Source organism: Hyaloscypha bicolor (assembly GCF_002865645.1).
Source record: "Hyaloscypha bicolor E unplaced genomic scaffold K444scaffold_60, whole genome shotgun sequence".
NCBI lineage: Eukaryota > Fungi > Ascomycota > Leotiomycetes > Helotiales > Hyaloscyphaceae > Hyaloscypha > Hyaloscypha bicolor.
Genome location: NW_020194562.1, coordinates 178,645 through 202,573, shown reverse-complemented (window position 1 = coordinate 202,573; position 23,929 = coordinate 178,645). Strand labels below are relative to the sequence as shown.

The following is a 23,929-nucleotide window of genomic DNA, read 5'->3' as shown; positions in this document are numbered from 1 at the left end:
TTTGACTCGGCACTAGCGAAAGTTTAGCGTGTGGGATGGAAATGGGGGGGTCGACCTGACGTGCGAAAGGGGGATGGGGAACGAGCACAGCAGGGAAGCCAAAAGGAAGGGTTCCTCGTCCTCCTGTCAAAACACCAAAGCTGCATCCCCTCCGCGACCCCTCGGATTAGGTGAAACGCAGCCAATGACTCGACCCCGAGATTGGAACATCCTCTGGCGATAGGAGCCACGACCGAAAACACATTACCTAATCGGGGATACAGAGCACAAGAAGGATCTCGGGCATCGCTGGCAACCTGATATTGGACGGCTCGGACGAACGACTGCATATGCGAAGAGCCTCCAGCTGCTCCATAGCTTGCGACTTGGGTGTTGAACAGTCTGCGATTCGGATCCGTCTCCGGGAAAGGTCTCTAGCTTCTATTAAGAGCCGCATCTGATACACAGCCACAACGATGCACGACAACCGTACTTCCACCTCCCCGTCCGTCTCTGCAGCAGCTAACAGCTCCAGGGACGCATCCTCTCCTTGCGCAAGTGCCTCTGACGGTGTCTCCGTTCGTGTCTCTGCCAACTGCAACTACCCTCCCGTACACATACAAGACCCTGCCGTCAACGCTACCCCCCTCCTCGACGGGAGGATCTGGCGAAGAGAAGTCCCAATACGTCGTGTCTTCCTCTGGCCATGCGGCACATCCAGACGAGATAATTGCATCATGCAAGGCATTACAAGCGTATATCCAGAAGGTCCAGGATGATGCCGACCGGGAGTTGAAGGCGTGGGAGGATGTTATAGCTGCCAGAGAGCTCGCAGAGAAGAGAAGAGTGGCCCCAGGATGGTTGGACAGTGAAGCAAGGTTACTGGAACCAGAGAAGAGAGCCAACTCTTCTGCCCAAGCTGGAAACGCTAAAGGGAATCCGATGGACGTTGATGTGTCAAGTCCCGAGGCATCAGGTTTACGGCATACGCCCATGCCACAACCAAACAGAGAGGGAGATGAACTGGACAGGGCGTTCGGAGGCCTAGGTCTGAATAAGTAGTTAATTAGTTAATGCAAGAAATTCTACCAGAGTTGTGTTCATGCATTGTGAATGGCGCCCTTTTTATATTGGTGCCTCACATTTCTGGCACAACATACCTCAACTTCCAAAATTCAATCCAACTCTTCCCCGAGCATCACAATGCCTCCGCGAATACCGCGGCTTACAATTGGACGGTCCAGCATATTTGGATTGCCAATTTCTGCCCCGAAACAACGAATATGCCCAATTTGTTCCTTGGCCAGGGCCTCTCCTCGACCCAGCAAGCGGCCTCGAACCTCACGATTCGAACAGCTTCGAGTACGATCCCAGAGTCAAACCACCGTACCCAGCACATCTCTAACCGACACTCTGACCCCCAAAGCATGTATAGATCCTAGAACGAACTTGCGAAATGCCTTGGTCGACTTACAACAAGATGCTGCAAGCTTCGTCAACATCTCGAGACTACAGCTTGCAATCCGGGGATTGGAACAAGAAGCTGGACAAGAAACGATCAGAATTGGAATACTAGGCTTGGCAGATGGAGGGAACTCATTGAAAATAGCTAAGGAGCTTCTGCGGTTGCTGGTAGTGGATCCATTGAAACCGGAAGAGGAATGGGAGCGGATATTGATCAATGATCCAGAAGGGAAACCTGTGCTGATCAAGGTTGGACACAATGGCACAGACGAGATTGGGAGAAGGCTGGTACAAGAATTACACGTCTCGTCTCCACTACTCAATGGACATAAGCTGGAGCTCTTGGTGCTGGAGATGGACCCGCCCGGGGAACCGGAAATGTTTACGGATGCAGTCATGGTTCCTACGATGGAGATACCGACTTCGAGTACAGGGAGATACACACCAGTTACTACGCCTCTGCACAAAGCTTTCATTGTTGCAGATGGTCTGCTTGGCGCGGTGACTCTGCTGAAATACCCTCTTGGTGTCGATCGGGAAATCATTGGCGGCGCTGTGGATCTGCCGACTGGGACACCTGAAGAGAAGGCCGCTCTTCCCTTTCGAACTGTGCATGTCAGATTAGGTACTGAGGCTCTTGAAGCCTTCCGGCAGAGCGTTGACAACGCTCTTGCTTATGAAAAGAGTTGGTTTGCTAGTGGGATACCTGAGATCCAAGAATGGATCAAAGCCGGAACTGCTGCAGCGGATGGAGGAATGAAACTACCGGTTCTCCATCTCATCCAGTCCCTTCTTGAAGATACATCTGGAGCAATTGCTAGTGAGCAGACCCTTCGGCTCAATGCATTACTTCAGGCAAAGGTATCATCCACGGACCTGCAAAACTTGCGGCGAGAGCTATCTCGATGGGCAGAGCGAGCTCACACAGAGCTTCGTGATCATCTCGATATAGCCTTCAATGGCCAGAGATGGAGGAAGCTAGGCTGGTGGAAGCTCTTCTGGCGGGTGGACGACGTCTCCATGATCTCCACAAACATTCTGCAGCAACGTTTCCTCACAGAAGCGGAGAAGGAAGTCATTTTCTTGTCTGGCCGCATAGCTGAGACCGGAATCATAGAAGAGCTCAGCTCTCAAGGTGCCCCGGCGAACTGGGCGTATAAACCTGTCCTCGAAAAAGAGACAGAAGCACAACTAGGCTCCGAACCACCACCACCTGTTCTCAAGGACTTAGTCGAGCCTCGTGATCATTTACCAGTCAAGCTCAAACTCCAGCCTTGGCCTCTTCATATTCCTGCAACGCGTAACTACCTGGCACAAGAGACAGTCCCTGCGCTACAAGCTCTGGCACAGAAGCTGGTGCTTCAAGCCCTGAGTACATCCTCTCTTGCTTCGGTGTTTGCAGGCCTGATGTACGTTTCATCGGTTTCGACAGGGCTGTATGAATGCGGCGCAGTTGCAGCTTTGGGCATTGTGTGGAGTTTACGAAAAATGCAGGGCAAATGGGAGACTGCGAGAAAGTTCTGGGAGGGAGAAGTAAGAGAGGAGGGAAGGAAGGCTGTGAGAGGAGTGGAAAGTGTGGTTGGCGATGTCCTCATCACGTCACAGCCTTCGTTGGGAGGAGATGCCGAGCTTCAGAAGGCGCAAGAAGCTGTGGATCGTGCCGAGGCTGCCCTCGTGGCAAGTAAATAGTGTACCATAGCTTAGACGTGCAATGTAATCTCTACTGCTGTACGGAGCACTTTATCGCCAGCTACCTTGGGGGTTTCGCACGTGACTAATTGATCCTAATTCCCCATTTTAACGCTAAAAATGTTTGGTCTCGTCATATTTGCTTTTCGAATTTCGACCTCCAACATCAAGCTACTCACCGCCGCAGAACAGCATACACTGCTAGCAGCTACATTTCTTTTGTCGGCCGGGGTATCGAATATCTGGCGCACTGGTGTTTAAGGAAAATGGCTTCGGGTGCGAATGAGGGCGTGGAGGAAAGGGAAGCAGCCTCGCGGCCACGAGGTCAGGATGTTTCCCCCAGCACCAACGCGGACCTCGAGAAGCGCGATGCAGAAGATGATCTGAGCGAAGGAGAGACAGGGTCCGATGGCGAACACTCCGAAGATGGCGGCGAGGACGAGAGCGAAGTCAAGACTTCACGGAGAGACGCGAACTCGGTGGAAGACCACAACGCTGTGAATGAGCCTTCAAGCGCAGACGGAGCCGCAGAAGCACCTCCCCTCCCTGCAGAGGAGATTCCTCCGCTCCCCACAGAAGAGCCTCCAGCGGCAACAGGGCAAGATGACGGCTGGGCGCCAATTTGGGAGGAGAGCGCCCAATCTTTCTACTTCTACAATCGGTTCACAGGCGCGACGCAATGGACAAATCCTCGAGTACCTGAAGCTTCACAACCTCCTCCGCCAGGCGTTGCAGCTGCTGCCTACACGCCTCCCGTGCCTGCGCCAACGGAGAACCCGCCGACCTCTGGATACAATCCTGCTTTACACGGTGACTACGATCCTACAGCCTGGTACGCACAACCTGCTGCTCCGCTTCCAGCAGCGCCTTCAGAAGCACCCGCAGATCCAACTACTCAGTACGCAGCCACAGCACAATTCAATCGCTTCACCGGTCGATTCCAGAATCCCGACTTGAACCCCGAGAATTTCAACGACGAGAACAAGAGCCGGAGGCAGATGAACGCGTTCTTCGATGTCGATGCGGCGGCGAATAGTCATGATGGACGGAGTCTGAAGGCAGAGCGAAGCGGCAAGAAACTATCGAAGACGGAACTGAAGCAATTCAAGGAAAAGCGGAAAGCGAAAAAGGAAGAGAAGCGGAGAGCTTGGCTGCGAGACTGATATTTAAGATACCACGGGACGGGGCAGGCATGGATTGGCGTTGCATAAGGGTTCGGTTTCTTGCTTTGGGAGCCGGTTGGCTTGCATATAGGTCTGTACAATGGTGGAGAGCATGGAGGGCCATATTCAGCATCAATTGGAAACAATTTGATCCCTCGATTACCAACTTTGGTTCTGATGTCCCAATTCGAGGTTTCCCGTCTGCAAGAGATCACGGTCCAGAGGGGCTTTGTGATCCGTGAGCACATTTGCATTGCCCTTCACCATGCAGCAGGATGACTCGAGCTTCGCCGATAAGCATGAGGCTCCACTGCGGGGTTACACGGGAACCGAAACAACTTTACCGAAGTCAAGAAAAGGTAATGACTCGCATGACCACATGTGTCTTTCCATTGCAAACCAGATCCACCACAGTGTGGGGGACAGGGTCCCGAATTTCTAATTCAGCTCGTGTTTGTCAAACATTCAAAAAATCTACTCGCAGCAGCTCCTCATTTGACCAGGGGAGAAAAGGGGAGTGAAAGCTCGGGACGCAAGGTGGCTCGTGCAGTTTTCGAGATACCCGCCTCAATCAACCCTTGCAAAAGTGGAAGCGACAAGATCAGTATTTAAACAATTTCAATGTACCAAGCAAGGTCTGGCACAAAGTGGAGTGTTCTAGCCAGCAGTTTGATTGCCTTGCAGCCGCAAGAGATAACAACGCTGCCACTCAGCTGCAGAAAACATGACTTCGCATTTGAGGCTTGCATGCAGCCATGGATCTGGTCACGAGCATTTTTCCTATCAGACTTTCTCCCCTGTAACCGCGGTGGCGCTGAGAGACCGGCGATCGCTCCGCTGAGGTCAAGGCCCTTCCTGCTCGGCACTTCTCGCAGATTCCTCTGGTTTGATAGAATGGAGATATTGTTGCGTAACGGTCCAAGGATGTCTCTGCAAGACAGCCATTGACCATGGGTACCGAGAGTCTTCAAGGAGCACATGAACTTGAAGTTTCATTGAAGAAATATAAAGTGTCTGTGAAAAGGAGTACTGCACCCGCTCCGCCTGATCACACCATCCCGAGTCTAAAGTCGCCATCGTCGCCTCGCCTCAATTGCAATGACGAGCTCGAACCGTACCTTAAACCTCACCAATAACGATAGAGACTATGGGAGCGAGCATGTTCCAGATGAACGGATGTTCCTGTCGAAGAAGGAAAGTGCCAGGTTCGATGATGCTATCCCCTATGTTGCGGAGATTGATGAAGAAGCTGGGGGGGTTGATCGATAAATCGGCTCCGGAGGAAGAATCCGGGGACATTGCTAGCGTCATTTCCATTCTGTTGGTAGGTGTGCCCATGATCTCCTTTCTCAGAAGAAAGGACCATTCTTCTCTTCCTCAAATGCAGAGGAACTCTGGTTTCAAAGCTTCGGCTAACAATTATTTTCAAGATTTTTTATCGCAAATGCAGACACCTCGCTCGTCCTTGTCACAAGTGGAGCAATCAGCAGCGAATTCAATGACCTTGAGAACGCGGGATGGCTAATCACTTCGTACACGCTGGCGATGTGAGCCACGCAGTCATTGGTAAGATTGGAAGAGAAGCAATGACTCGAACAAGTTTCTAACTGCTACAGCATGGAAAGTTAAGTGATATCTATGGTCGAAAAAGCACGATCCTCGGAACGGTATGTTTTCTCGCGGTCGGTTGTGCGATATGGTAGATCTAGAGAGTCGAGAACAGTCACTTGACTGACATAATGTAGCGGGTTAGGACAGAGTCTTCAACAAGTTGTCTTGGGTAGAGTTCTTGCTGGAGTTGTGAAGGTGGTATCCATTGCCTAGTCTCGATTGTCATTGCGGGTAAAAATTCTTCTTCAGCCACTTTTGGGCCTTGATCTGACTTGTCCACAAATCTGGTCGCATTAAGAGATGCCGCCGTTGGGAGGAGCTATGAAAATACCACTACAACGACCGGCAGGAGTCTGGGAGGCCCAATTGGAGGCTACCTTACTGACAAGATCGGATGGAGAATGTTTGCCTCTCAATTTGCCCTGAAGTTTACTTATCTAATTTACTATTTGCAATTCTTCCTGGGGAAATGCCGTCCGACGTGACTAGCTCTTGCTCTCGTTGCTTGGAAACTCCAAATATTGTCTCGCAACGACGCCAACACAATCGGCCCTCTCGATGCTCCGCCGAGTTGATTTCCTCGGAGTGGTGTTTCTATGCATCTCCATTGTCTGCGGTCTTCTGGTCCTCGACCTCGGAGGGCAACGGATGCCCTGGACAGATCCGAAAATTCTGCTTTTGCTAGGAGCTTCTGTGATGGCTTTGAACGTTCTTGTTTTCGTGGAAACAGCCTGGGCAAAAGAGTCGATTTTTCCACTTCGTCTTCTGTTACATCGAGATGTAATCACGTCATATGTGAATACTGTATTGGTTTCCAGACTGAAGCGCAAGGAGCTGTGAGTCCTAAGCAACCATGTAATTGAAGTATGCTAATTATTGTTCTAGATGATAGTGCTCATCCCATTGTATTTCCAAGTCCCAGCGCATGTTACACACAACGCCGGTGCCCACTTGATGCCTTCTGTGATAGGCAATGCAATCGGTGGTCTTCTGGCAGATTTTGTTATCAAAAGGTATATTCTCTTCGAATCCACTCTTTTTCTGCTAACTACCCGAACAGGACCGGAAGATACAAATTAATCGCCGTAATTGGCGTCGCTGCGTCCTCAACATCCTACAACCTCATGATACTTCGCTGGCACGGAAATATTTCCTTCCTCGAATCTCTGTGCATCATTCCCGGCGGATTCGGCAATGTATTGCAATATTGGCTGTGTTCGTGGCTCTCACAGCGGGAATTGAGCACTGTGAAATGGCGATTGGAAGTTCGTGGCTATATTTGAGTTCTAACGTTGGCATGGTTGCGGGAATCAGCACTGTCTCTGCTCTGCTGCAAAGTACATTAAGCAAACAGTTGAGGATATTTTTGGAAGGGGTTGATGCGATGCAAGATGTAAGAGTTCTCCCAACTTCGGCGGATAATACGTCCCTGATCAATGAACTAAGATCAACACTCGAGCGTTGTCTGGTATTGAATACGTCCGATCCTTGCATGGCCGTCTCGCGGAGCTTGTCACGGAGGCATATATCAGGTGCTTGGGGTATACTCATGATATGTATCAACCTCCATTGGTCCCATCGGGGTTGTTGTAGGCACATTCCGACTTAAATATGTAGGTGTCTCCCTTTTCGGATAGGTAGTTGCTCTCGCTGTAACTATTTGTATTAAGGAACGTAGGCTATGATCTGAACTGGGCAGAAAGAGAGATTCCCAACGCTATATACGCGGTACTAGTTAATTGTTCAAGTGGGGTTGAGTTTTATTCAAATCAGAGGGGCTATTATTGGTGAACAATTCACACAAATTCAAAGTCAACGTTTATCAGTAGTTTTGATCTTGCAGTCTGCGCGGCAAATGACAGTCCACATATCTACCTCTCATGTCCTTAATTATCTCCATGGAAACGCTTGGGGGTCTTAATTCTGTCCCTAGCACTCCAAATCTGATTTCATGACAAGATCTTTACTCTAATCCGAACTGTTGGTACTTCCACCGATCTCGTCACCCTTTTGGTGTCATTTCTTCGCCAAAGCACACCATCGATAGCCACCACCAACGGACCAACAAGACAGCATTCGAAGGAAGAATGCATCCCAATCCAATGATTTGATGCGGATCTAGACAGGCACCTGCTAATCTGTCCAAGCCACGCCGATTAACCTTCCCCAATCATGTCCTTTTGGGATTTGGCATGTGCCGATACCCGTTGATATGGCGCAACAGACCGGATCATTGTCCCAGAACAGTGTATCGCTGTGAACTCAGGAGATCACCGATGGAGCGGACATAGTCGCAGTTTGAGTTGCGACTAACTCCGAATATTAAGCTCTCCCAACAAAGGGGTGAGAATGGCGACATCGCTTGGGCTCCTAAACCATTAAGATGTCCCAAAATCGAATGTTTAATCGATGAGTCCCCCACTAACTGCCTATGCCGAGGATATAAGTATCCCGGTGCCTCACTGTCGTTTGATGTGAGATTATTTTGAGGACATAACTTCCTTTAATATAAGCTCTCCAACTCTCCTCTCTGATTCCATCGACCAAGATGGCACCTTCAGTTCAACAACTCCCAGAGGAGACACCTGTCTTTTCGACTGAGAGAGTAGTTCCCATTGTGGTGAAAGCCCCAGAAGAATCACCGAAAGTGAAGAGACAAATTGACCTTGAAGGTGGAAAGACTGATGCCAAAGTACGTAATATTCAGGGGCAATTGAAGAAACAACATTGACACTTTCCAGTACCCTCAATATCTACCGACCTGGAACCACGGACAGAAGTACCCTCCTCTGGAGCCATTCAACTACATCGAGCATGGCAAAAATGCAGACCCCACTTTCAAAGATCTCCTCCCTGAAGGCAGCAAGATCGAGAAGCTCACGCCAAGCATCGGTTCCGAGGTGACCGGCGTCCAACTGAGCAAGCTCTCCCCGGCAGGAAGAGACCAACTAGCTTTACTCATTGCCCAACGCAAAGTTGTGGCATTCCGTGATCAAGACTTTGCCGACATCCCCGCCAAAGATGCCCTTGAATTCGGTTCTCATTTCGGCCGCCATCATATCCATCCCACGAGTGGAAGTCCAGAAGGCTACCCCGAGCTCCACATCGTACATCGCTATGGACCGACTGGTAGTGAAATCGACTCGTTTTTCGACAACCGTACCAGTGCTGTAAGCTGGCATTCTGATGTGTCGTACGAAGCCCAGCCACCAGGAGTGACGTTTCTGTATATTTTCGATACGCCGGAGGTCGGCGGCGATACACTTTTTGCTAACCAGGTTGAGGCTTATAATCGCCTGTCAGAACCACTCAAGGAGAGATTACACGGACTGAAGGCGGTACATTCGGGCTTTGAGCAGGCGCAGTTTAGCAGGGACCGGGGCGGAGTCGTGAGGAGGGAGCCTGTGAAGAATGAGCATCCGATTGTGAGGACTCATCCTGCGACTGGAGAGAAGGCGCTTTACGTCAACGCTGGATGTATGTGGGCGAGAACACGAGAGAAGTAAAAGCTGACGGTTTGGCAGTCACTCGAAGCATTGTGGGATTGAAGAAGGAGGAGTCTGAAGCGCTCCTTGCGTTCCTGTTCAACCACATTGGCCGTGGTGTTGATTACCAGGCTCGTGTCAGATGGGCACCAAAGACAGTTGTTGCTTGGGATGTAAGTATTAACATATCTTGTGCGATTAGCGAGTACACTGACGAGACGGCAGAACCGTGTGACAGTTCATTCTGCAACGACGGATTGGAGGACCGGAGAACGTCGTCACTTGGCGAGAATTACCCCTCAAGCAGATGCACCATATGAGACCCCCTATGTTAAGATTGAGGAACCGGTCAAAACTTGATTGTATGTGTTTCGGGTTCGATCTATGAGATTGCGATTGCTCGAACTCTAGCTTGGACGGCGAGATTTAGGAAACATGAATTGAATTTGTTGATTTTAATCCAATTTACTTTGGATAACATTGACCTTGCGAACATGCGGTAAACAATAGATACAGAATATAACCATGAGACCCAATGAACAACATCGACGCTTCTCATCTATCTCTAAACTCGCCGAAGAAGCGAAGAATGTTATTACCCCCCTTGAAAACTTACAGTGGGTCCTTTAGTAACGCCACCCTGAAAGCCTCTTTATAAACCCCAACTAGGAAATATCAGGTGCTTTCCAGAATCGCTATTGGCTATACACCCTTGAGATGGCCAGTTCTTGGGTTGTGTTATCCTTGGGCCCACTGTTATTATTTAGCGGGGAGGGGGAGGGTTGGGGGTAGTAAGCAGGGGCATGTCGCTAAAAATAGGGGCTGTCGCTTAACCGTTTTGGGGCAAGCTTCTGCTAAATTTCAGCCTTGCGCTTTCTCCAGATTTTCTTCGAGCCTCGTCAACATCAACAACGAATCCTTCATCCATTTTCTCACAAAACACCTTTCTCCTCCACAAGAGATCTGAGTTGAGGACTCCTCGACTTTGTGCGACCACAGTCCGACACTCGCAATCATGCCTCCAACCACGATCCATTCCGCGCCGGCACTCGACTCCTTCACTGCTCTCGCAGATCATCAATCACAAACACCAACGAGTTTCTACGGAGCTAAACCAGTCCTTCATTACCATGGTGTTGGCGTTCGTGTCCTGATTGCGCAAGATCATCTCTCGAAGCTGCCAATCTTCGCAATCCCCGAAGGCGTGCAAACAGGCGTAAATGTCGAGCCTCCAACAGAAATCGTACCTGGACCAGCTCCAAAAGTTACGGAGAGCGTTGACGCATTTGTTACTTCCGAGTACGTTCTAGCACCATGATTTCACTGCATTTCGATTGGTAGCGCCATTGCTTCTCGCTAATTCGAGCACACTAGGAATCTTACCCTCTTCAACACAACTTTATCCACCGGCGTCTCAATCCCCTACCCTGCGATATCTCTCCACGCCATCCAACGACTGGCTGATCCCGCCGACTCTAGTACAGAAGTGCAAGGACTCTACATGCAGCTCGAGCTTTCAGACCCGTATGGGGTTACCGATGAAGATGAGCCTGAAATCGCCGAATTGACGCTCATACCTACGACTTCCGGCGAGGCGGGCATAAAAGAGTTGTTTGAGGCCGTCTCCAACTGCTCGAATCTCCACCCGGACCCCGCGTATGAAGACGAGGAGATGGAGGACGGAGATGGTGATAGCAGGATTGTCTTTGAGGGAAGCGTTGGTTATGATGGCATCAGCGGACTCCCTGGAGTTCAGCGAGGAGCTGCAGATGGGGGACTACCACCGCCATTTCCTGGAAGTGGGGGATGGATCACTGCTGAAAACGTATCAGAATATTTTGATGCGGAGGGAAATTGGATTGCTGGTGAGGACGAAGGCGAGGAGAGTGAGAGCTTGGGTGAAGGTGCTGGACGGGTCCGAAACCGCGAAGAACTAGAAGGAGATGGCTTGAATGGGCATAGTGAGCACGACGATGAGACCAAGCGACCACGAACGGACTAGGTAGCGAATGTGGGGTGCTCTGGTGGCCAAGGACACGCACACAAGTAAGAATCAAAACCTTGTTCGTCCAATAGTATCGGAAGCGGTTATATGATGTGGGGAGATTGTTCTGGAGAAGAGCTGACCCTTGATGGTGCCGATTGAGACGGTTCCATGCTCATGGCTGATTATTCTCCGCCTTCCATCCATTTCACGTCGTATTCGTGACCCCCCCCCCCCCAACATCTCAAAGTTTATTTCCGCCATTGACCTATCCAGGATCTGAGCAACTACGAGACTTATCGCCTACATGCTCTCTTAGTTCAGTATGCATTGAGCGGGGTAGCAAGTCCATCCCCAGATCCGGGGACCTTGCATAGCCAAGATTGACGGGAATACCTGGAGGACCTTCTTCACGTCTTGTGTTTATCACTACTTCCCCCAAGTGGAGGCCGAGTTTTGTGAGCAAGCAAACCTCGATATACCAGGAAGAATTTCAAAAGTACGCATTACTAAATCATATTTCACGTAGCCCAGGCTCACTATTTACAGAAATTTATTTTAAACGCTTCAATATGGCGGATAACTATGACCTTATTATGGCTGCCTCCGGATTTGCTAGTAATTTCACAACTCTCATCTTCCTTGAAAGCTAGGAAAGACAGGAAGAGTATACGAATTACTCTCATTAAAGTCGGCAAGAAAGCTTATATTACCTATATTACCTATATTAAAAATAAGCCAGAATCCTATATAACTATTTATATAATTCTAATATATTATTATTTGTTTCTTATTATTATTAATATAAATATCTAAATATATAATTTCTATTAAGGCTTAGATATTATAATAAAAGAGAAATTCCTTTGAATTAATATAACTATCTTTATTTAAATTCCAGTTTGTTATAAAATTAATAGCTATACCAAAAACCGTAGAAATAAAGTCGATTAATACAAAAAAAAATTGGAATTTTGTACCATTATAAAAAGTAATAATACCAAGACTGTGCCCTTTGGAAAATCTGCCAAGAAAGAATGTGAATGAGATCTTTTCTAGGCTTTGCATCCCGAGCCGCCTTTGACTTTGGTATAGCGATATTATGCGAAAAGCAAAACATTGTAGCAAAGACCCTGCATATCTTCAGCCCCTAAGCCCCTTTCCTCAGCCGCTCCCAGCTAAAAATACCTGAACACCTCCTTAAAATTGCGGGAAGATGCATTTATCAGACGAGTCTGTACAAGTAAGCCCATTCTGAAGTACGAATACATCAGTTCATTTCCTCCGTATACTGTACAATATGTTAAATTTTATTATCGTGCAGTCTCGTGAAAATTTGGATGGGATTTGAGTTGTGAAGTAGAAGTACGCACGATTACACCTTCAGCTCTGCTTTAGCGCCCGAATTCACCCGTCGAGACCACACAGGGACTTAGCTTGGAAACCTTGATCCAGAATGTCTCTGAAAGTTAGGCTTTTTTGCTGTCATGTAGGACAAGTGGCAGTGCTAAAATGCGCGCGCTGTTGAGTGATGTTTATCTTCTCGAGTCTCGTGCGGAGATGGGAATAATGAGATGTTACTCAATGGTTTTGTTGTTTTACTAGAGATATCTATCTAACTTCAACAGAACGCGTCCGACATCAGTATTGAAACATTGGCAGTATAGCCTTGTGGAGGAACTTGACTTTCAGGTGCATTCGCCATCAGACCATTCATCTCGTAACTGCCATGTTGTTGTGAAAAGTTCCAGTTGGGTATTGAACGAAAGAGCCGCAATGGCGTTGGCCTTGATGCTGAGTTCAACTTATCTCGGAGGCTCGCCATGGGTATTCGTCGCATCACCTGACGAGACCAGCCCTGGATACACATTACTGTGCTGGGAAGCTATCGTAAGAGTTGGGTGACTGCCTTGGGTAGTATTGGCATATCCTCCTGTAGTCGGTTCTGGCTGCATGTCGTTGTGATGGAGGTTCCGCTCCCCTGGGACATTCGTAGCATAACCTAATGTGGTCAACCCTGGCTGCATGTTGCTATACTGGGGAGTTCCCGCAATGGCTGGTTGGCCCATTTGATACATGCCTGTTGCAGTGACATTACTCCGTGCCTGAATCGACTGCAATGAGTGTGGCTGGATATGAGGGTTCTCTGGCACTTGGAATGAATGGCCATTTGTTGGCTGCTGGTGTTGGGGATACGGCACGGGATATTGAGCTCCACTAAGATTTGGCGCTGGGAAGTGTTGGTATCTTGCTTGAGTTGGAGCGTTGTAGTTCGCCTGGGGATTATAGAACTGTTGCATTTGCTCCTTTGGCACCCATGAACCGAGCGAATCGAATTTGGATGATATGGTTAATGGGTTTGGAAGGTCTCCTTTCTCCACAGAGGCCCGTATGAGATCCTCGGCAGCCTTTTCATCTGCGTATATCTTGTAGATGGATTTGAGATATTCGATAAAGTTGAGGTATGCTTTTGCGACCAGTTTGAAGTGCTTGACGTCAAGGCTGATAACAGCGTCTGGGTCAATGATAGCATCGTGTTGGCCCCCTTGTGCTTCGAATTCTGCCAGGGCTAAGGCCGTCTGGCAGGCATTCCGAATTTGTCGTCCATTCCATCTCGCTTTCGGGTGGCCACGCCAATAATCCGTTACATAAATAGGGATATTGTCATCCATCTTAAGTTTTCTTTCCTTCCTTTTGAATCGCTCTTCAATTCGATCGAGGTTGACTCTGAAAACCTTCCGGGTCTGATCTTCATCCAGTGGTTTGTACTCGAGGCTGATATGGATTCGAGATGTAAAAGCTTCATCGAAGTCACCTACTCGATTGGTGGTAAGAAATAGAATACCAGCGTAGTATTCTAAGACACGAAGAAATACTAAAATCAGTTAATATGGTGTTTCTTAGAGGCCTTTTGATGAATTTGACCTGCAACAAGACCGTTCCGCACAAAGTCCAAGGTGGTTCGTTTGGCTAAGAACACGTCCGCTTCATCGAGGAGCAAGATGCAGCCCCATCTATTTGCTAGTTCGAAGTTTCTCTCCAAGGTGCCTTCCACCTCCTTCGCAGTTGTTCCGAGATCACCTAGGGCAAAGAATGTTAATACTTTAAATGTCTTAAGACTCAGGGGACGCAAGGCACAAACCACAAGTTATCTGAAACAGTGGCTTTCTGAAAAGCTGTGCCACGCATTCTGTCGGGCTCCTATTAGTAACAGCAAGCTATACACTAACAGGCAGCCTAGAAGCTACAGCACTAACCTGCTGTGGTGGTTTTACCAACGCCGGGGGCACCGTGGAGGAGGAGGATCAGGCCCTTTCCTGAATAGAACGTAGGTTAAGTCTCGATCACAGCTTGCTGAAGAAAAGTTATAAGGTTCATACCTTTGCCACGAACAATATCAGCCTGATCATTATCCAAGCTCGCCGACTCTTTGTCTCGAAAATGTTGGGCAATGAGAGACAGAACCATCCTTTTATGTTCGTCTGGGATGACCAGTTGGTCGAAGGGAATTTTCGACTTCTCGTCCTCCGAGTTTTTCTTATTCGTCTTCTCACCGTCTTCAATTGTTTGGATATCAATTGGCTTCAAATATGTGAGATCCAGCTTTGCTACTCACATTGTCAGCCGTGACTCCCAGTAGCCAGTCAATGACTCGTTCAGGCGACGGTAAAACTCACCCCATCTTCGACTACGGAGGAGGAATCCAAAGACACGATACGACATAATCAGAAGTTCGGCATCAGATATCTTGTTCTCCTCCGTTTGGCATTCTTTTAGAGGGCGAGGAAATATAGCGACGGACGGCATCTTAGACAAAGTCCATGCAGGCGGGAACAAACTGTCTCTGAATTCATCATTTCGTTCTTTCTCCACGTAAGCATCGTCGTGAATACAGTCGTCAATGCAACATTCCTCACGGCAAGATTCGATCTCATAATCATTGCGCATCGATATCGTTTGGTCAACTCTGGGCTTCCAGCTCTTGTGTTTCGTAAATGCCTCCTCAAAGTCAATGACCACCTGACTGTCAACTTCATCTCTTGTTTCAAGCGTCAGCCCAGCGTAATGCATATGCTTAATTGCTGCCACTTCGAGGAATATTTTCCCTCTCTTAATGAGCTTCTGCTGTAGGTTTGGATCCCTGGCAAAACTGAAAGGGTATATCTCTAAAGAAATAGCGGTCCTCTCTCCCTCAAATCTTTTAATAGTGAAAACCTTTGCCACCGGTCCAAGTGCTTTACCATCGAAGTCCACATGCACGCAGAGAATTCGAATAGCAGTCTCTTCCACCTTCTTAGTCTCGTCGAGGTAGTTTCGATATGGGCTGGTCGCCCTGTGTCCGGTGCTGGTTACAATGATTACCTGATAAGCTTGTCGTTCGTTCTGACCGATGACGAAGTCGCCAGGCTTAAATAGGAGCCATATATCACTAAAAGTAACTCTTTTGCAGTTCGGGCTCTTCAGATATTTAAGCTTAACATCCAATTCAGTGTCCATGAAGTCGATTAAGCATTGCACCTGCTGGAGAGCTGCTTCAGAGTTTACGTCAGAATCATCCGTAAGAGATGAGTCGATGCTTCCCTCTTCATCCCCGAATTCAGACACACTCTCATCAACTTCCTCGGAGTCGGAAGCTTCTCCATCGCTGTCTTCTTTCGTGCTCTTGTGCTCAGCCACTTCGGGAACAGTAGCTCCAGCACCATCGGCCCCTGATTGAGATTCTTCAATGCCCAAAGTCTTAACATTATACTTTTCAACCAGCTTCTTGTACCAATCTCGGATTTTTGGTTCATGGTAAATCAGGGCCTTGAATGGTCTGATGATAACGACAGGTTGGGTTATCCTCTCATCGTCACGTAACTTTTCATCATCATCACGTAACTTCTCTAAGATCTTGATGATTGGCATGGAATTAATTCGAATGCGTTCCGGAAGCGGCGCCTGCCCGGGTAAAAGCTGCAGCTTCGTAAGAATTTTGCGCTCCGCGGAATTTGTATTCAGATGGAATCCGAAATTCATAAACTGGGAAGTGATGACCGGCTCTCCCATCAACACATCAATTGCAGAGGGATTCGGCTTCGGCTTGAAATGTCTTGTCGAATACCTCTTGAAGTCATCCCATGCCACGCGGTTCAGAGCGGGTTCAGTATTTGGCAGTGGTGGTGGCGGCCAATCCGGAGGAGGTGGCGGCGGCGGCCCGCTCCAACCCGGAGGAGGTGGAGGTGGACCCCCAGGATGGTGACCATGCCTACTATGAGGGCGGCCAGATCGAAAGTCCCTTCGTCGTTCTAGAACCCTCATTTCATGCTCAAAATCCATTTCCAGCATCTTCCGGCGAAAAAGGTATACATCGTTATCGATTGCAATATTTCCGTCATCAATCTCAACCCGCTGACGGGAGTCGATGTCTCGCGCGCGATCAGCTGGCTGAGTTGCAATAGATTCTGCGCTGTCCATCACACGCTGAAGTTCCTGTCGGACGCCACTTGATTGGAGCTCGATTTCGGCCAGTTTCTCTTTCAGTGCAAGAATCTCTGACTGAAGGTTGGAGGTTTGGGTCTGAGTCTTGTGAAGCGTGTCTATGCTTTCATTATCGATCTTATCATCGACCTCTCTTCCTTCCCCGCCACTTCCTTTCGAGTCACATTCTTTACTTAAGAGATCGAGCGGAGGCTTTGACCGATCGTTCTGTTGAGCGCGTTCAAATTTGCTGATTGGGCTTGAAGTTGCTAAAGACTCATCTCTAGAAGGGGTGCTCTCAGAGCCTGTTATCGTGGAACGCAGGTCAGCAGAGGCAATAGACAAGCTCCCATTCTCAGTTGCTCTCGTGTTTTGAGACGGCTCGGCCATTTCTGATACAAGTTCCCATTGACGCAGGAATATCTTTCAGGCAAGCCTCCAGCAAGCCGTTTTCAGGACTGCACTGTTGGGTTGAACTTCGTTGGAGGGTTCTTTGTAGCTGCAGATGAGAACAGTTGTTGTGGAACGATAGCAAAGCGCTGTTTTTTGGGTGGGAAGGGGGGGGGATCGTATTCGAGTTGAAAACATGGACGGGAGGCTGTCGTTGTCTTTATGCAAGCCACATTACGTCTTATGTCGAAATCGAGGCTCTTGCCAAAGTTTTCTATATGAACGCTGTTCGCCAATAACATTCTGGATACAAAACGTGCATCCTCTGTATTGGAAACTTTGTGTAACCATGGCCCATGGCATCCACTTGGAGTTGAGTTCCTGACCTCTCGCTACTAGAACCCACAGATCGAGAGGCCACAAATCTAGTCGAAAGTGGTCTGCTGCGTGACGTGTCACCACACCCGCCCTCGCCCTCGCCCTGCTTTGCTGCCCCGCATTATTTCTCTCCTATCATTTACGGCCACATTAGCTGACGGAGGACCTCACGGCGAGTTTCGTAGCTAGTCTATAGACGAAGCTGCCTACCCATTACGCCTCGCTAAAGCAAGCCTCCAGTCAGGACAGCTATGCGGGTCCCACCAAGACAGTGGTTTCTTCGACTCCATTGCTCAAACGGCCTGATAAGTGGCTGGCACACCGAGTACCATTTTCGGCATCAGACAGCGGCCACTCGCGATAGGCGTTATTTACAACCGCCTGCCAGCATTTCACACAGCGTCTTACCTCCGTAGAATCATCCTACTCAATTTGATCCCGATTCTGGAAATTATGTCCCTCGTTTTGAAAAGCAATATCGCGCAAGCTAGCGCTATGCGACCAATGTCCCAAGGCGAGCCTCCGCCAGTCAGAAAATTTCTACCAGCAGTTGGCGCCATGAAATTTTGGGCCACAATATTCCAAAAGTCAATGGTACTTTTCAAGGAAAGATACGAGGAACCCAGGCCGCGAATCATTGATAAACGTACATACTGTATTCGAGGCAAGACAGATTGGTTGGGTGTCTATGATGAGCTCGAAGCAGCTCGACAGGTGTGGAAGGGGAAAGGCTTTATGGGAGACGTGAAGAAAGGCATGCGGGCAGTTTTAGAAAGAGTTCAAGTCCTACGCCAACCCATTAACTTGGGATCCGACATAGAATTTGTGTCTCCCGTCTTTGCGGCTATACAAATCATTGTAGACGTACGCCGCCTCTACATGTCCAACTACTTAAGAGTCTAATCGTGATTAGGCTGCGAAAGAGGCTTCCAAAGTACGGGCCGGAGTTTCAGATGCCTCAGGTGGTGATCTGGAGGAAAAGTTTGGACTTATCGAGCAGTTTCTCGCTATATTTGAAAATGATGAAGTTGTCGAAGGCGCGTCCGTAAATCTGATAGCGTCCATATTGAAGGCAGTGGAAGATGTAATTGGATATTACACAAAGAATATGTGTGAGTTCGGTGCTTAATTTAATACTCCTTGCATTCTACCTCGGTCGCTGACTGGTAGCTTGTTTGAATAGTGCTGAAGGGCGGAGCCGCATTGCTTCGTGGGGAGGATTACTACAAATATCTTAAAGAAAGCCAGGAACGGATCAAATTGAGTTGTGAGAGTCTCATTCTACAAGCCAAAACCTCTGACATGTGTCGGACGCGACAACTATGGAACAAAGTGGACGAAGGTGCGTGGTTCAAATTCATCCCGATATTTGGCGAGATACTGAGATTGATCATAATGACTATTCTCTGTCCAGGCTACAGAGAACTGATGGCAGAGCAACAGAAGCTTAACCACGACCAACAAATCGTGAAGGATAATACTCAGGAGATATTAGAATACCAACAGCGCGAGGCGACCAAGCTGAATGAGGTGATAGGCCTACTTGAGGGCTATCAACGCAACCTAGACCAGCACCAGAATTTGCTACTCCATGGAAACGGTAAGAAACCATTGTTCTCAACGTTTATAACATGGAGAAGCTTATCATAATGTTTTAGGGCAGATTAATGCACTTAACAAGCAGACTGCATACTCCAACACTCCTTCCATCGACGCATTGGACATCAAGCGTTGGACGCCGTCGCCTCAGCCACAGCTGGCTCCAGTTGTGTGGATAACGCAACGTGAGCTGCGGACTCTTCTTGGCGTTCTAGACCTGGACGAGGTTGACACGAAATATATCAAACAACGAGGAGGACAATATCCTGACAACCACCGAGCACGAGTCGAGCAGCTCGTCACTACCGCCCAATTCCGTGAATGGATTGGTACCGCTGCTTCACACATACTTCTAATACATGGGGACTTTGGTGAACCATCTAAGCATTATGTCTCGGCTCTGTCGCTGTTCTGTACCACCATTGTAGAAGCCTTGAGAAGAATGAATCGATTTCTTCCCCTTGTCTTCTTTTGCGGCAGCCACCTTGATACCAGGGATGGCCCTATAGGTGGCGAGGGAATCATCAAGAGTCTAGTTGCACAGCTCCTTCGACAACAGATTTTCGACACGAGACAGCTACACCAAGAAATCGATCTAAACAAAGTCAACAGTGGAGACGTTGTTGAGCTCTGTGTCTGGTTTCGCTGGCTAGCTCGGCGAGTTCCCGAGAATGTAACGTTGTTCTGCTTGATCGATGGGATTATTCTATACGAGCGATCCGACTATGAGTACACTATGGGACAAGTTTTGGCATATCTTCTGGAGCTAACCAGAGACTTGAGCATTCGTAGTATCTTGAAGGTTCTCATCACTAGCCCAGGGGCAACTGCCAAGGTACGCCAGCATCCAGCCTTTTACGGTGGCAATAATATTCTCTCAATGGCTACCATGTCACCATTGGGACAGGGTTCGAGTGAAGCGCGGCTTGCAAGACAGCTGGGAGAGAATTTGGGCGATCTTCGCCCGGGGAGCCTTCTTATCGGCTCTTAACCTGTTAGAATCTCTACGATTTCTCCTTGATGGCAGTTTCTCCTTCATAACGTAGTACTTAGTCGATGAGGAAACATATTGACAACACCCACACCCCGCCCCAAAGTTGTTTATACGGAATGTCACGCGGTAAAATTCCTTGGCTACTCAAATTCGGCTTCGAGGGTACATCACACTCGTGTACTTCACTCCTATCATTTCAGATGCTTGACCCCTTTGAACAAACTAAAGACAATCTACTAATGAGAATTGGATCATGCTATGAAAGTTGAGTATTTCGTAAAGGTTTTATTACTGTGTGAAAGCTAATAGTATGAAACTCGCGAAGTGTTTATCATAATTAGGCACTTGCATCATAAAATATCAACCAACTCAAATCCTCTTCGAAACTCATCTGTAACCAATTCCCCTCGCATGATTCCAAAAACTAAGCATTCACCGACGAGGGTAAATTGATTTGAGCTTGGATCCTTGCGAAGAACGTGCGGCACTATTCCGCCATCGAGCAACCAAATCGTATCGTCAACCTCTATGGTTTCAGGCTCGTACCCATTCTAGGTAATGAAGGGTGGTTTACTTGCTACTGCTTTGAGATGGTTCAATATAGCATACTGAATAATGGGATTGAATGCGTTTCTAGGTGTTGTAAAATGTGCTGTAAGGTCTTGAGTCATGAATCCATCTGCAAATGAATTAAAAGCTTTTTTTTATTTAAAAAAAACCTCAAATTTTTATATTTTAAGAATTAAGCAATTAGCTCTTATTAATTTTACATAAATTATTTTAAAGACTTTCTTTACGTCTTGTATTTATTACTACTTCCTCTAAGTAGAGGCCGAGTTTTGTGAGCAAGCAAGCCTCGATATACCAGGAAGAATTTCAAAAGAAGGACACATTACTAAGCCATATTTCACGCAGTCACCCAGGCTCACTGTTTGCAGAAATTTGTTTTAAACGCTTCAACATAGCGGATAACTATGACCTTATTGTGGTTGGGTCCGGATTTGCCGGCAGCTTCACAACTCTCAGCTTCCTCGAAAGCTAGGAAAGACGGGAAGAGAGGGAAGCGATGTGGGGCTCTCAAGCGGGACGATGGCATAAACCTCAACTTCGACAAAGATTGGATGAAGGGAGTGAAGTTGGTTAGCAAGCACTTGGTTGATCTCGAATACTACGCAAAGCTGGGACAAACCGTGCCACTGTTGGCTCGGTATCTTGAGGGCCATGGCGTCACTCTCAATCACTATGTCGAGAAGACGCGTTGTTGGAATTTGATACAGATCAACGCTTCGTCTTTTCCGTGGGCGGTTGCAATGCTATTATTCAGAAATGTTCGAGCAATACAATCATACAACAATCTCGACATACTCCGGGAGACAGAAGCGACGAAGCGGCTGACTTCGCCTCAAGGAGCAATCAGTGGTGTCAAAGTTCGCAAGTCTGATGGTCTCCTGTACGATCTCTCCTCTTCAAATGTCATGTGGCTTGTGCCGGTTTTGAAGCCAACCAAGAGATGCTCACCAGATGCGTTAGCAATCAGACTGTCGACCTTTCCTCGACCACTCCTAGTCTCAAGTATAGCCGAGGAGCTGGCCTCATCATACCTCTGGAACGCGGTGCTGGAACTGCTGGGTCCTTCGTGGTGGGTTCTTCGATGGGATGCACTGCGAGTTGGTCGATACTCGGGACTACGCCAGATGCGGTCGTGTGGGGACACAAGTACGGAACAGTCATCAACAAGGACTGCAAGAGATTTTATGACGAGGGTAAACGACACTTCCTCTCAACGCTCGAGATGATAGCTCTTGAGACCTGGCGTGATCAGACCTCCGAAGCCTACTTTGTGACGGATTCTGTGATGATGGATCCCTTCCACCTCGGCTGGGTTTATTACGTTGGACCCTCCAGAGCAAACCAGATTGCCGGGCTCGCCAATTTTCTCAAATCGATCCTCAGAAGCTCGAAACCACTGTCAATGAGTTCAACGTCGCTGTCAATGACAAGCCGTTCGATCTCGTAAGTCTTGACGGCAAAGCCACAACCGGTCTTTCACCAAACGAAACCGATTGGGTCAATCCAATCAGCAAGCCTCCATATTACGGTGTTGCGATGACTTCCCACCTAATACTCACTTCTGCGTTCCGAAGGTTGATACTAATTCGAGAGTTTTGCGTAGAAAGGGTGTTCCGATTCCCGGTCTTTATGCTGCAGGTGAACTCACGGAACGTTTCTATCATGGGTACCCGCATGCCACATCTTGCTTGAGATCCATGGCCTTTGGACGAGAGGCTGGGATAGCGATATCAAAGAAGTTTGGTAAAGGTGTGCAGACCAACGGCAGGCACAAATGGAGGAGGACGGGCGGTGTTCTATCTTTGGCTACATATCGACTTCAATTGAGTTCAATTGTTCGCCGTGGCAAAAGTTCATTCCGCTTTCATTCCAAATCCGGAACCGGGTGTCTAAGTGGGAGCCGAGATTGATTTCCAAAGTCTGGACTCTGGACTCTGGAGGTGTGTATCTGTCTCACGTAAGAGTGCGGGTCATCAACATGCTTGGGATCAAGTGATCATGTCCCACTTTCCAATCATTCCTCAGATACTGATACACACACCCACTGGCTTTTCCATACATCTCGAAGATTTTTCAGCGGGATTTACGGGCTTCTCACTGCAGTGTTCCTCGAATTAAACCTACACCTCCGCGTCAAACAACTGTCAACAGTGTACTAAACTAAGCCAATTGGATCAGGAACCCAGTCTCTACTTGAGCGGGATTTATCATCGTGCAATCCCTTGAACTTGCATCGGTGATCATATATTGAACCGTGTAACGCGTCCCGAAGGGGGAGATAAGGACCCAATTCGGACCCCGTCGTATTCGCGCAGCGGAAGTACCCGCCCCCTTTTATCCGGAAAACACTGTAATTTATCTGTCAGCGATCGCACTCCATGCCTTGACATGCGGTCAGCCATCGAATGAAGGGAGGTGTGGGCCCGAACTCGCTTCGTCGATCCAATAAATGAAAAATTCAGGACACACTCTAGGGCTGAATACCATGTGATCATCACTGCTGAGTTCGGACTCGATGGAGGCGAAACGACCCATTCGGCAGTAGGGACTCTGACGATACCAAAACGGCTGACAACCGGAAACGGACTACGGAGGTACCGTAAAGAGGCGGCTCCTGGGGTATGAAGCCTCCAAGAGGCTGTCACCGCTACGATACCGGTCTCCTGAATGGTCCACGCCAAAGCGGAACTGCTGACAATACTTGCAAGTGTCAGCGCTGGGCCGCGTTACCGATGGGTTGGGTCCAAAAATGGGATCGCAGTGCGAGTCGCTAAGATATCTTGGGGACGGGGGGGGGCAGGCCTGGGTGATCCGGTGGATGAAGCAGGGAGGCGAGAGTTCAGGCAAGTAATAATACCCTTAATATTCCCCTAACTCAGGAAGTATGGCCAAATGACGGTCTGGGTGTCCCAGCATGTTGCAGCAGCCACGTTTTGGATCGTGCGAGGAAGAGGGGCCACAGTGAGGCCATCCCCGCTGGTACCAGTGTACCACCAGATATCGTATTGCCTGGCTGGAAGCTCTCGTTATCTCGCGAGTGATAAGCATAGCCTCTGAGGTTTCGAGGGCCGCCGTGCGAGTGGCCAGAGGGACGGGAGGGAGGGAAGGGGAGCCCATCGTGGGACAGGGAGTGGATGCGCCTGGTGAACAGTGCTCACGGTGC

The 23,929-nt window shown here is 48.5% G+C and overlaps 9 protein-coding genes across 9 annotated transcripts; 8 read left to right on the top strand and 1 right to left on the bottom strand.

Annotated features, from left to right (window-relative positions):
* Positions 1-455: 455 nt before the first annotated feature.
* Positions 456-1,041, top strand: K444DRAFT_642984 (uncharacterized protein; the record flags this gene model as incomplete). The annotated part of the gene is made up of 2 exons (XM_024884800.1): positions 456-468; positions 515-1,041. 2 exons carry the CDS (start codon positions 456-458, stop codon positions 1,039-1,041), a joined length of 540 nt encoding a protein of 179 aa, XP_024737241.1.
* Positions 1,042-1,182: 141 nt separating this feature from the next.
* On the top strand, positions 1,183-3,132 carry K444DRAFT_528249 (uncharacterized protein; the record flags this gene model as incomplete). Its single annotated transcript, XM_024874705.1, has 1 exon — positions 1,183-3,132. The coding sequence occupies one exon, from the start codon at positions 1,183-1,185 to the stop codon at positions 3,130-3,132; it is 1,950 nt and encodes a 649-aa protein (XP_024737240.1).
* Positions 3,133-3,283: 151 nt separating this feature from the next.
* On the top strand, positions 3,284-4,543 carry K444DRAFT_612522 (uncharacterized protein). Its single transcript, XM_024880149.1, has one exon. The coding sequence runs from the start codon at positions 3,399-3,401 to the stop codon at positions 4,293-4,295; it is 897 nt and encodes a 298-aa protein (XP_024737239.1). The 5' UTR covers positions 3,284-3,398; the 3' UTR covers positions 4,296-4,543.
* A 1,921-nt stretch (positions 4,544-6,464) lies between these two features.
* Positions 6,465-7,299, top strand: K444DRAFT_663170 (uncharacterized protein; the record flags this gene model as incomplete). The annotated part of the gene is made up of 4 exons (XM_024886799.1): positions 6,465-6,686; positions 6,725-6,742; positions 6,792-6,919; positions 6,967-7,299. The coding sequence occupies 4 exons, from the start codon at positions 6,465-6,467 to the stop codon at positions 7,187-7,189; spliced, it is 591 nt and encodes a 196-aa protein (XP_024737238.1). The 3' UTR covers positions 7,190-7,299.
* Positions 7,300-8,454: 1,155 nt separating this feature from the next.
* On the top strand, positions 8,455-9,751 carry K444DRAFT_721487 (alpha-ketoglutarate-dependent taurine dioxygenase; the record flags this gene model as incomplete). The annotated part of the gene is made up of 4 exons (XM_024888523.1): positions 8,455-8,598; positions 8,648-9,383; positions 9,431-9,564; positions 9,617-9,751. The coding sequence occupies 4 exons, from the start codon at positions 8,455-8,457 to the stop codon at positions 9,749-9,751; spliced, it is 1,149 nt and encodes a 382-aa protein (XP_024737237.1).
* Positions 9,752-10,295: 544 nt separating this feature from the next.
* K444DRAFT_663169 (benzoylformate decarboxylase) lies at positions 10,296-11,608 on the top strand. The gene is made up of 2 exons (XM_024886798.1): positions 10,296-10,690; positions 10,766-11,608. The coding sequence occupies exons 1-2, from the start codon at positions 10,407-10,409 to the stop codon at positions 11,391-11,393; spliced, it is 912 nt and encodes a 303-aa protein (XP_024737236.1). The 5' UTR covers positions 10,296-10,406; the 3' UTR covers positions 11,394-11,608.
* A 2,151-nt stretch (positions 11,609-13,759) lies between these two features.
* Positions 13,760-16,283, bottom strand: K444DRAFT_528134 (P-loop containing nucleoside triphosphate hydrolase protein; the record flags this gene model as incomplete). The annotated part of the gene is made up of 7 exons (XM_024874693.1): positions 13,760-14,250; positions 14,301-14,456; positions 14,518-14,565; positions 14,633-14,692; positions 14,756-14,983; positions 15,053-16,043; positions 16,119-16,283. Coding segments are annotated over 7 exons (2,139 nt in total), but the record flags the coding sequence as incomplete, so codon positions are not given.
* A 1,746-nt stretch (positions 16,284-18,029) lies between these two features.
* On the top strand, positions 18,030-20,351 carry K444DRAFT_663167 (uncharacterized protein). The gene is made up of 4 exons (XM_024886797.1): positions 18,030-18,467; positions 18,517-18,715; positions 18,787-19,203; positions 19,262-20,351. The coding sequence occupies exons 1-4, from the start codon at positions 18,057-18,059 to the stop codon at positions 20,191-20,193; spliced, it is 1,959 nt and encodes a 652-aa protein (XP_024737234.1). The 5' UTR covers positions 18,030-18,056; the 3' UTR covers positions 20,194-20,351.
* An 819-nt stretch (positions 20,352-21,170) lies between these two features.
* On the top strand, positions 21,171-23,090 carry K444DRAFT_721485 (uncharacterized protein; the record flags this gene model as incomplete). Its single annotated transcript, XM_024888522.1, has 3 exons — positions 21,171-21,959; positions 22,102-22,209; positions 22,341-23,090. The coding sequence occupies 3 exons, from the start codon at positions 21,171-21,173 to the stop codon at positions 22,674-22,676; spliced, it is 1,233 nt and encodes a 410-aa protein (XP_024737233.1). The 3' UTR covers positions 22,677-23,090.
* Between the last annotated feature and the right edge of the window lie 839 nt (positions 23,091-23,929).

Bases quoted from the DNA above. Each gene is read 5' to 3' on its own strand.
- K444DRAFT_612522 (XM_024880149.1), top strand. From the start codon at position 3,399: ATGGCTTCGGGTGCGAATGAGGGCGTGGAGGAAAGGGAAGCAGCCTCG.
- K444DRAFT_663169 (XM_024886798.1), top strand. From the start codon at position 10,407: ATGCCTCCAACCACGATCCATTCCGCGCCGGCACTCGACTCCTTCACT. The intron at 10,691-10,765 runs GTACGTTCTAGC...CGAGCACACTAG, and splicing joins GACGCATTTGTTACTTCCGA to GAATCTTACCCTCTTCAACA.
- K444DRAFT_663167 (XM_024886797.1), top strand. From the start codon at position 18,057: ATGTCCCTCGTTTTGAAAAGCAATATCGCGCAAGCTAGCGCTATGCGA. The intron at 18,468-18,516 runs GTACGCCGCCTC...AATCGTGATTAG, and splicing joins CTATACAAATCATTGTAGAC to GCTGCGAAAGAGGCTTCCAA. The intron at 18,716-18,786 runs GTGAGTTCGGTG...TTGTTTGAATAG, and splicing joins ATATTACACAAAGAATATGT to TGCTGAAGGGCGGAGCCGCA.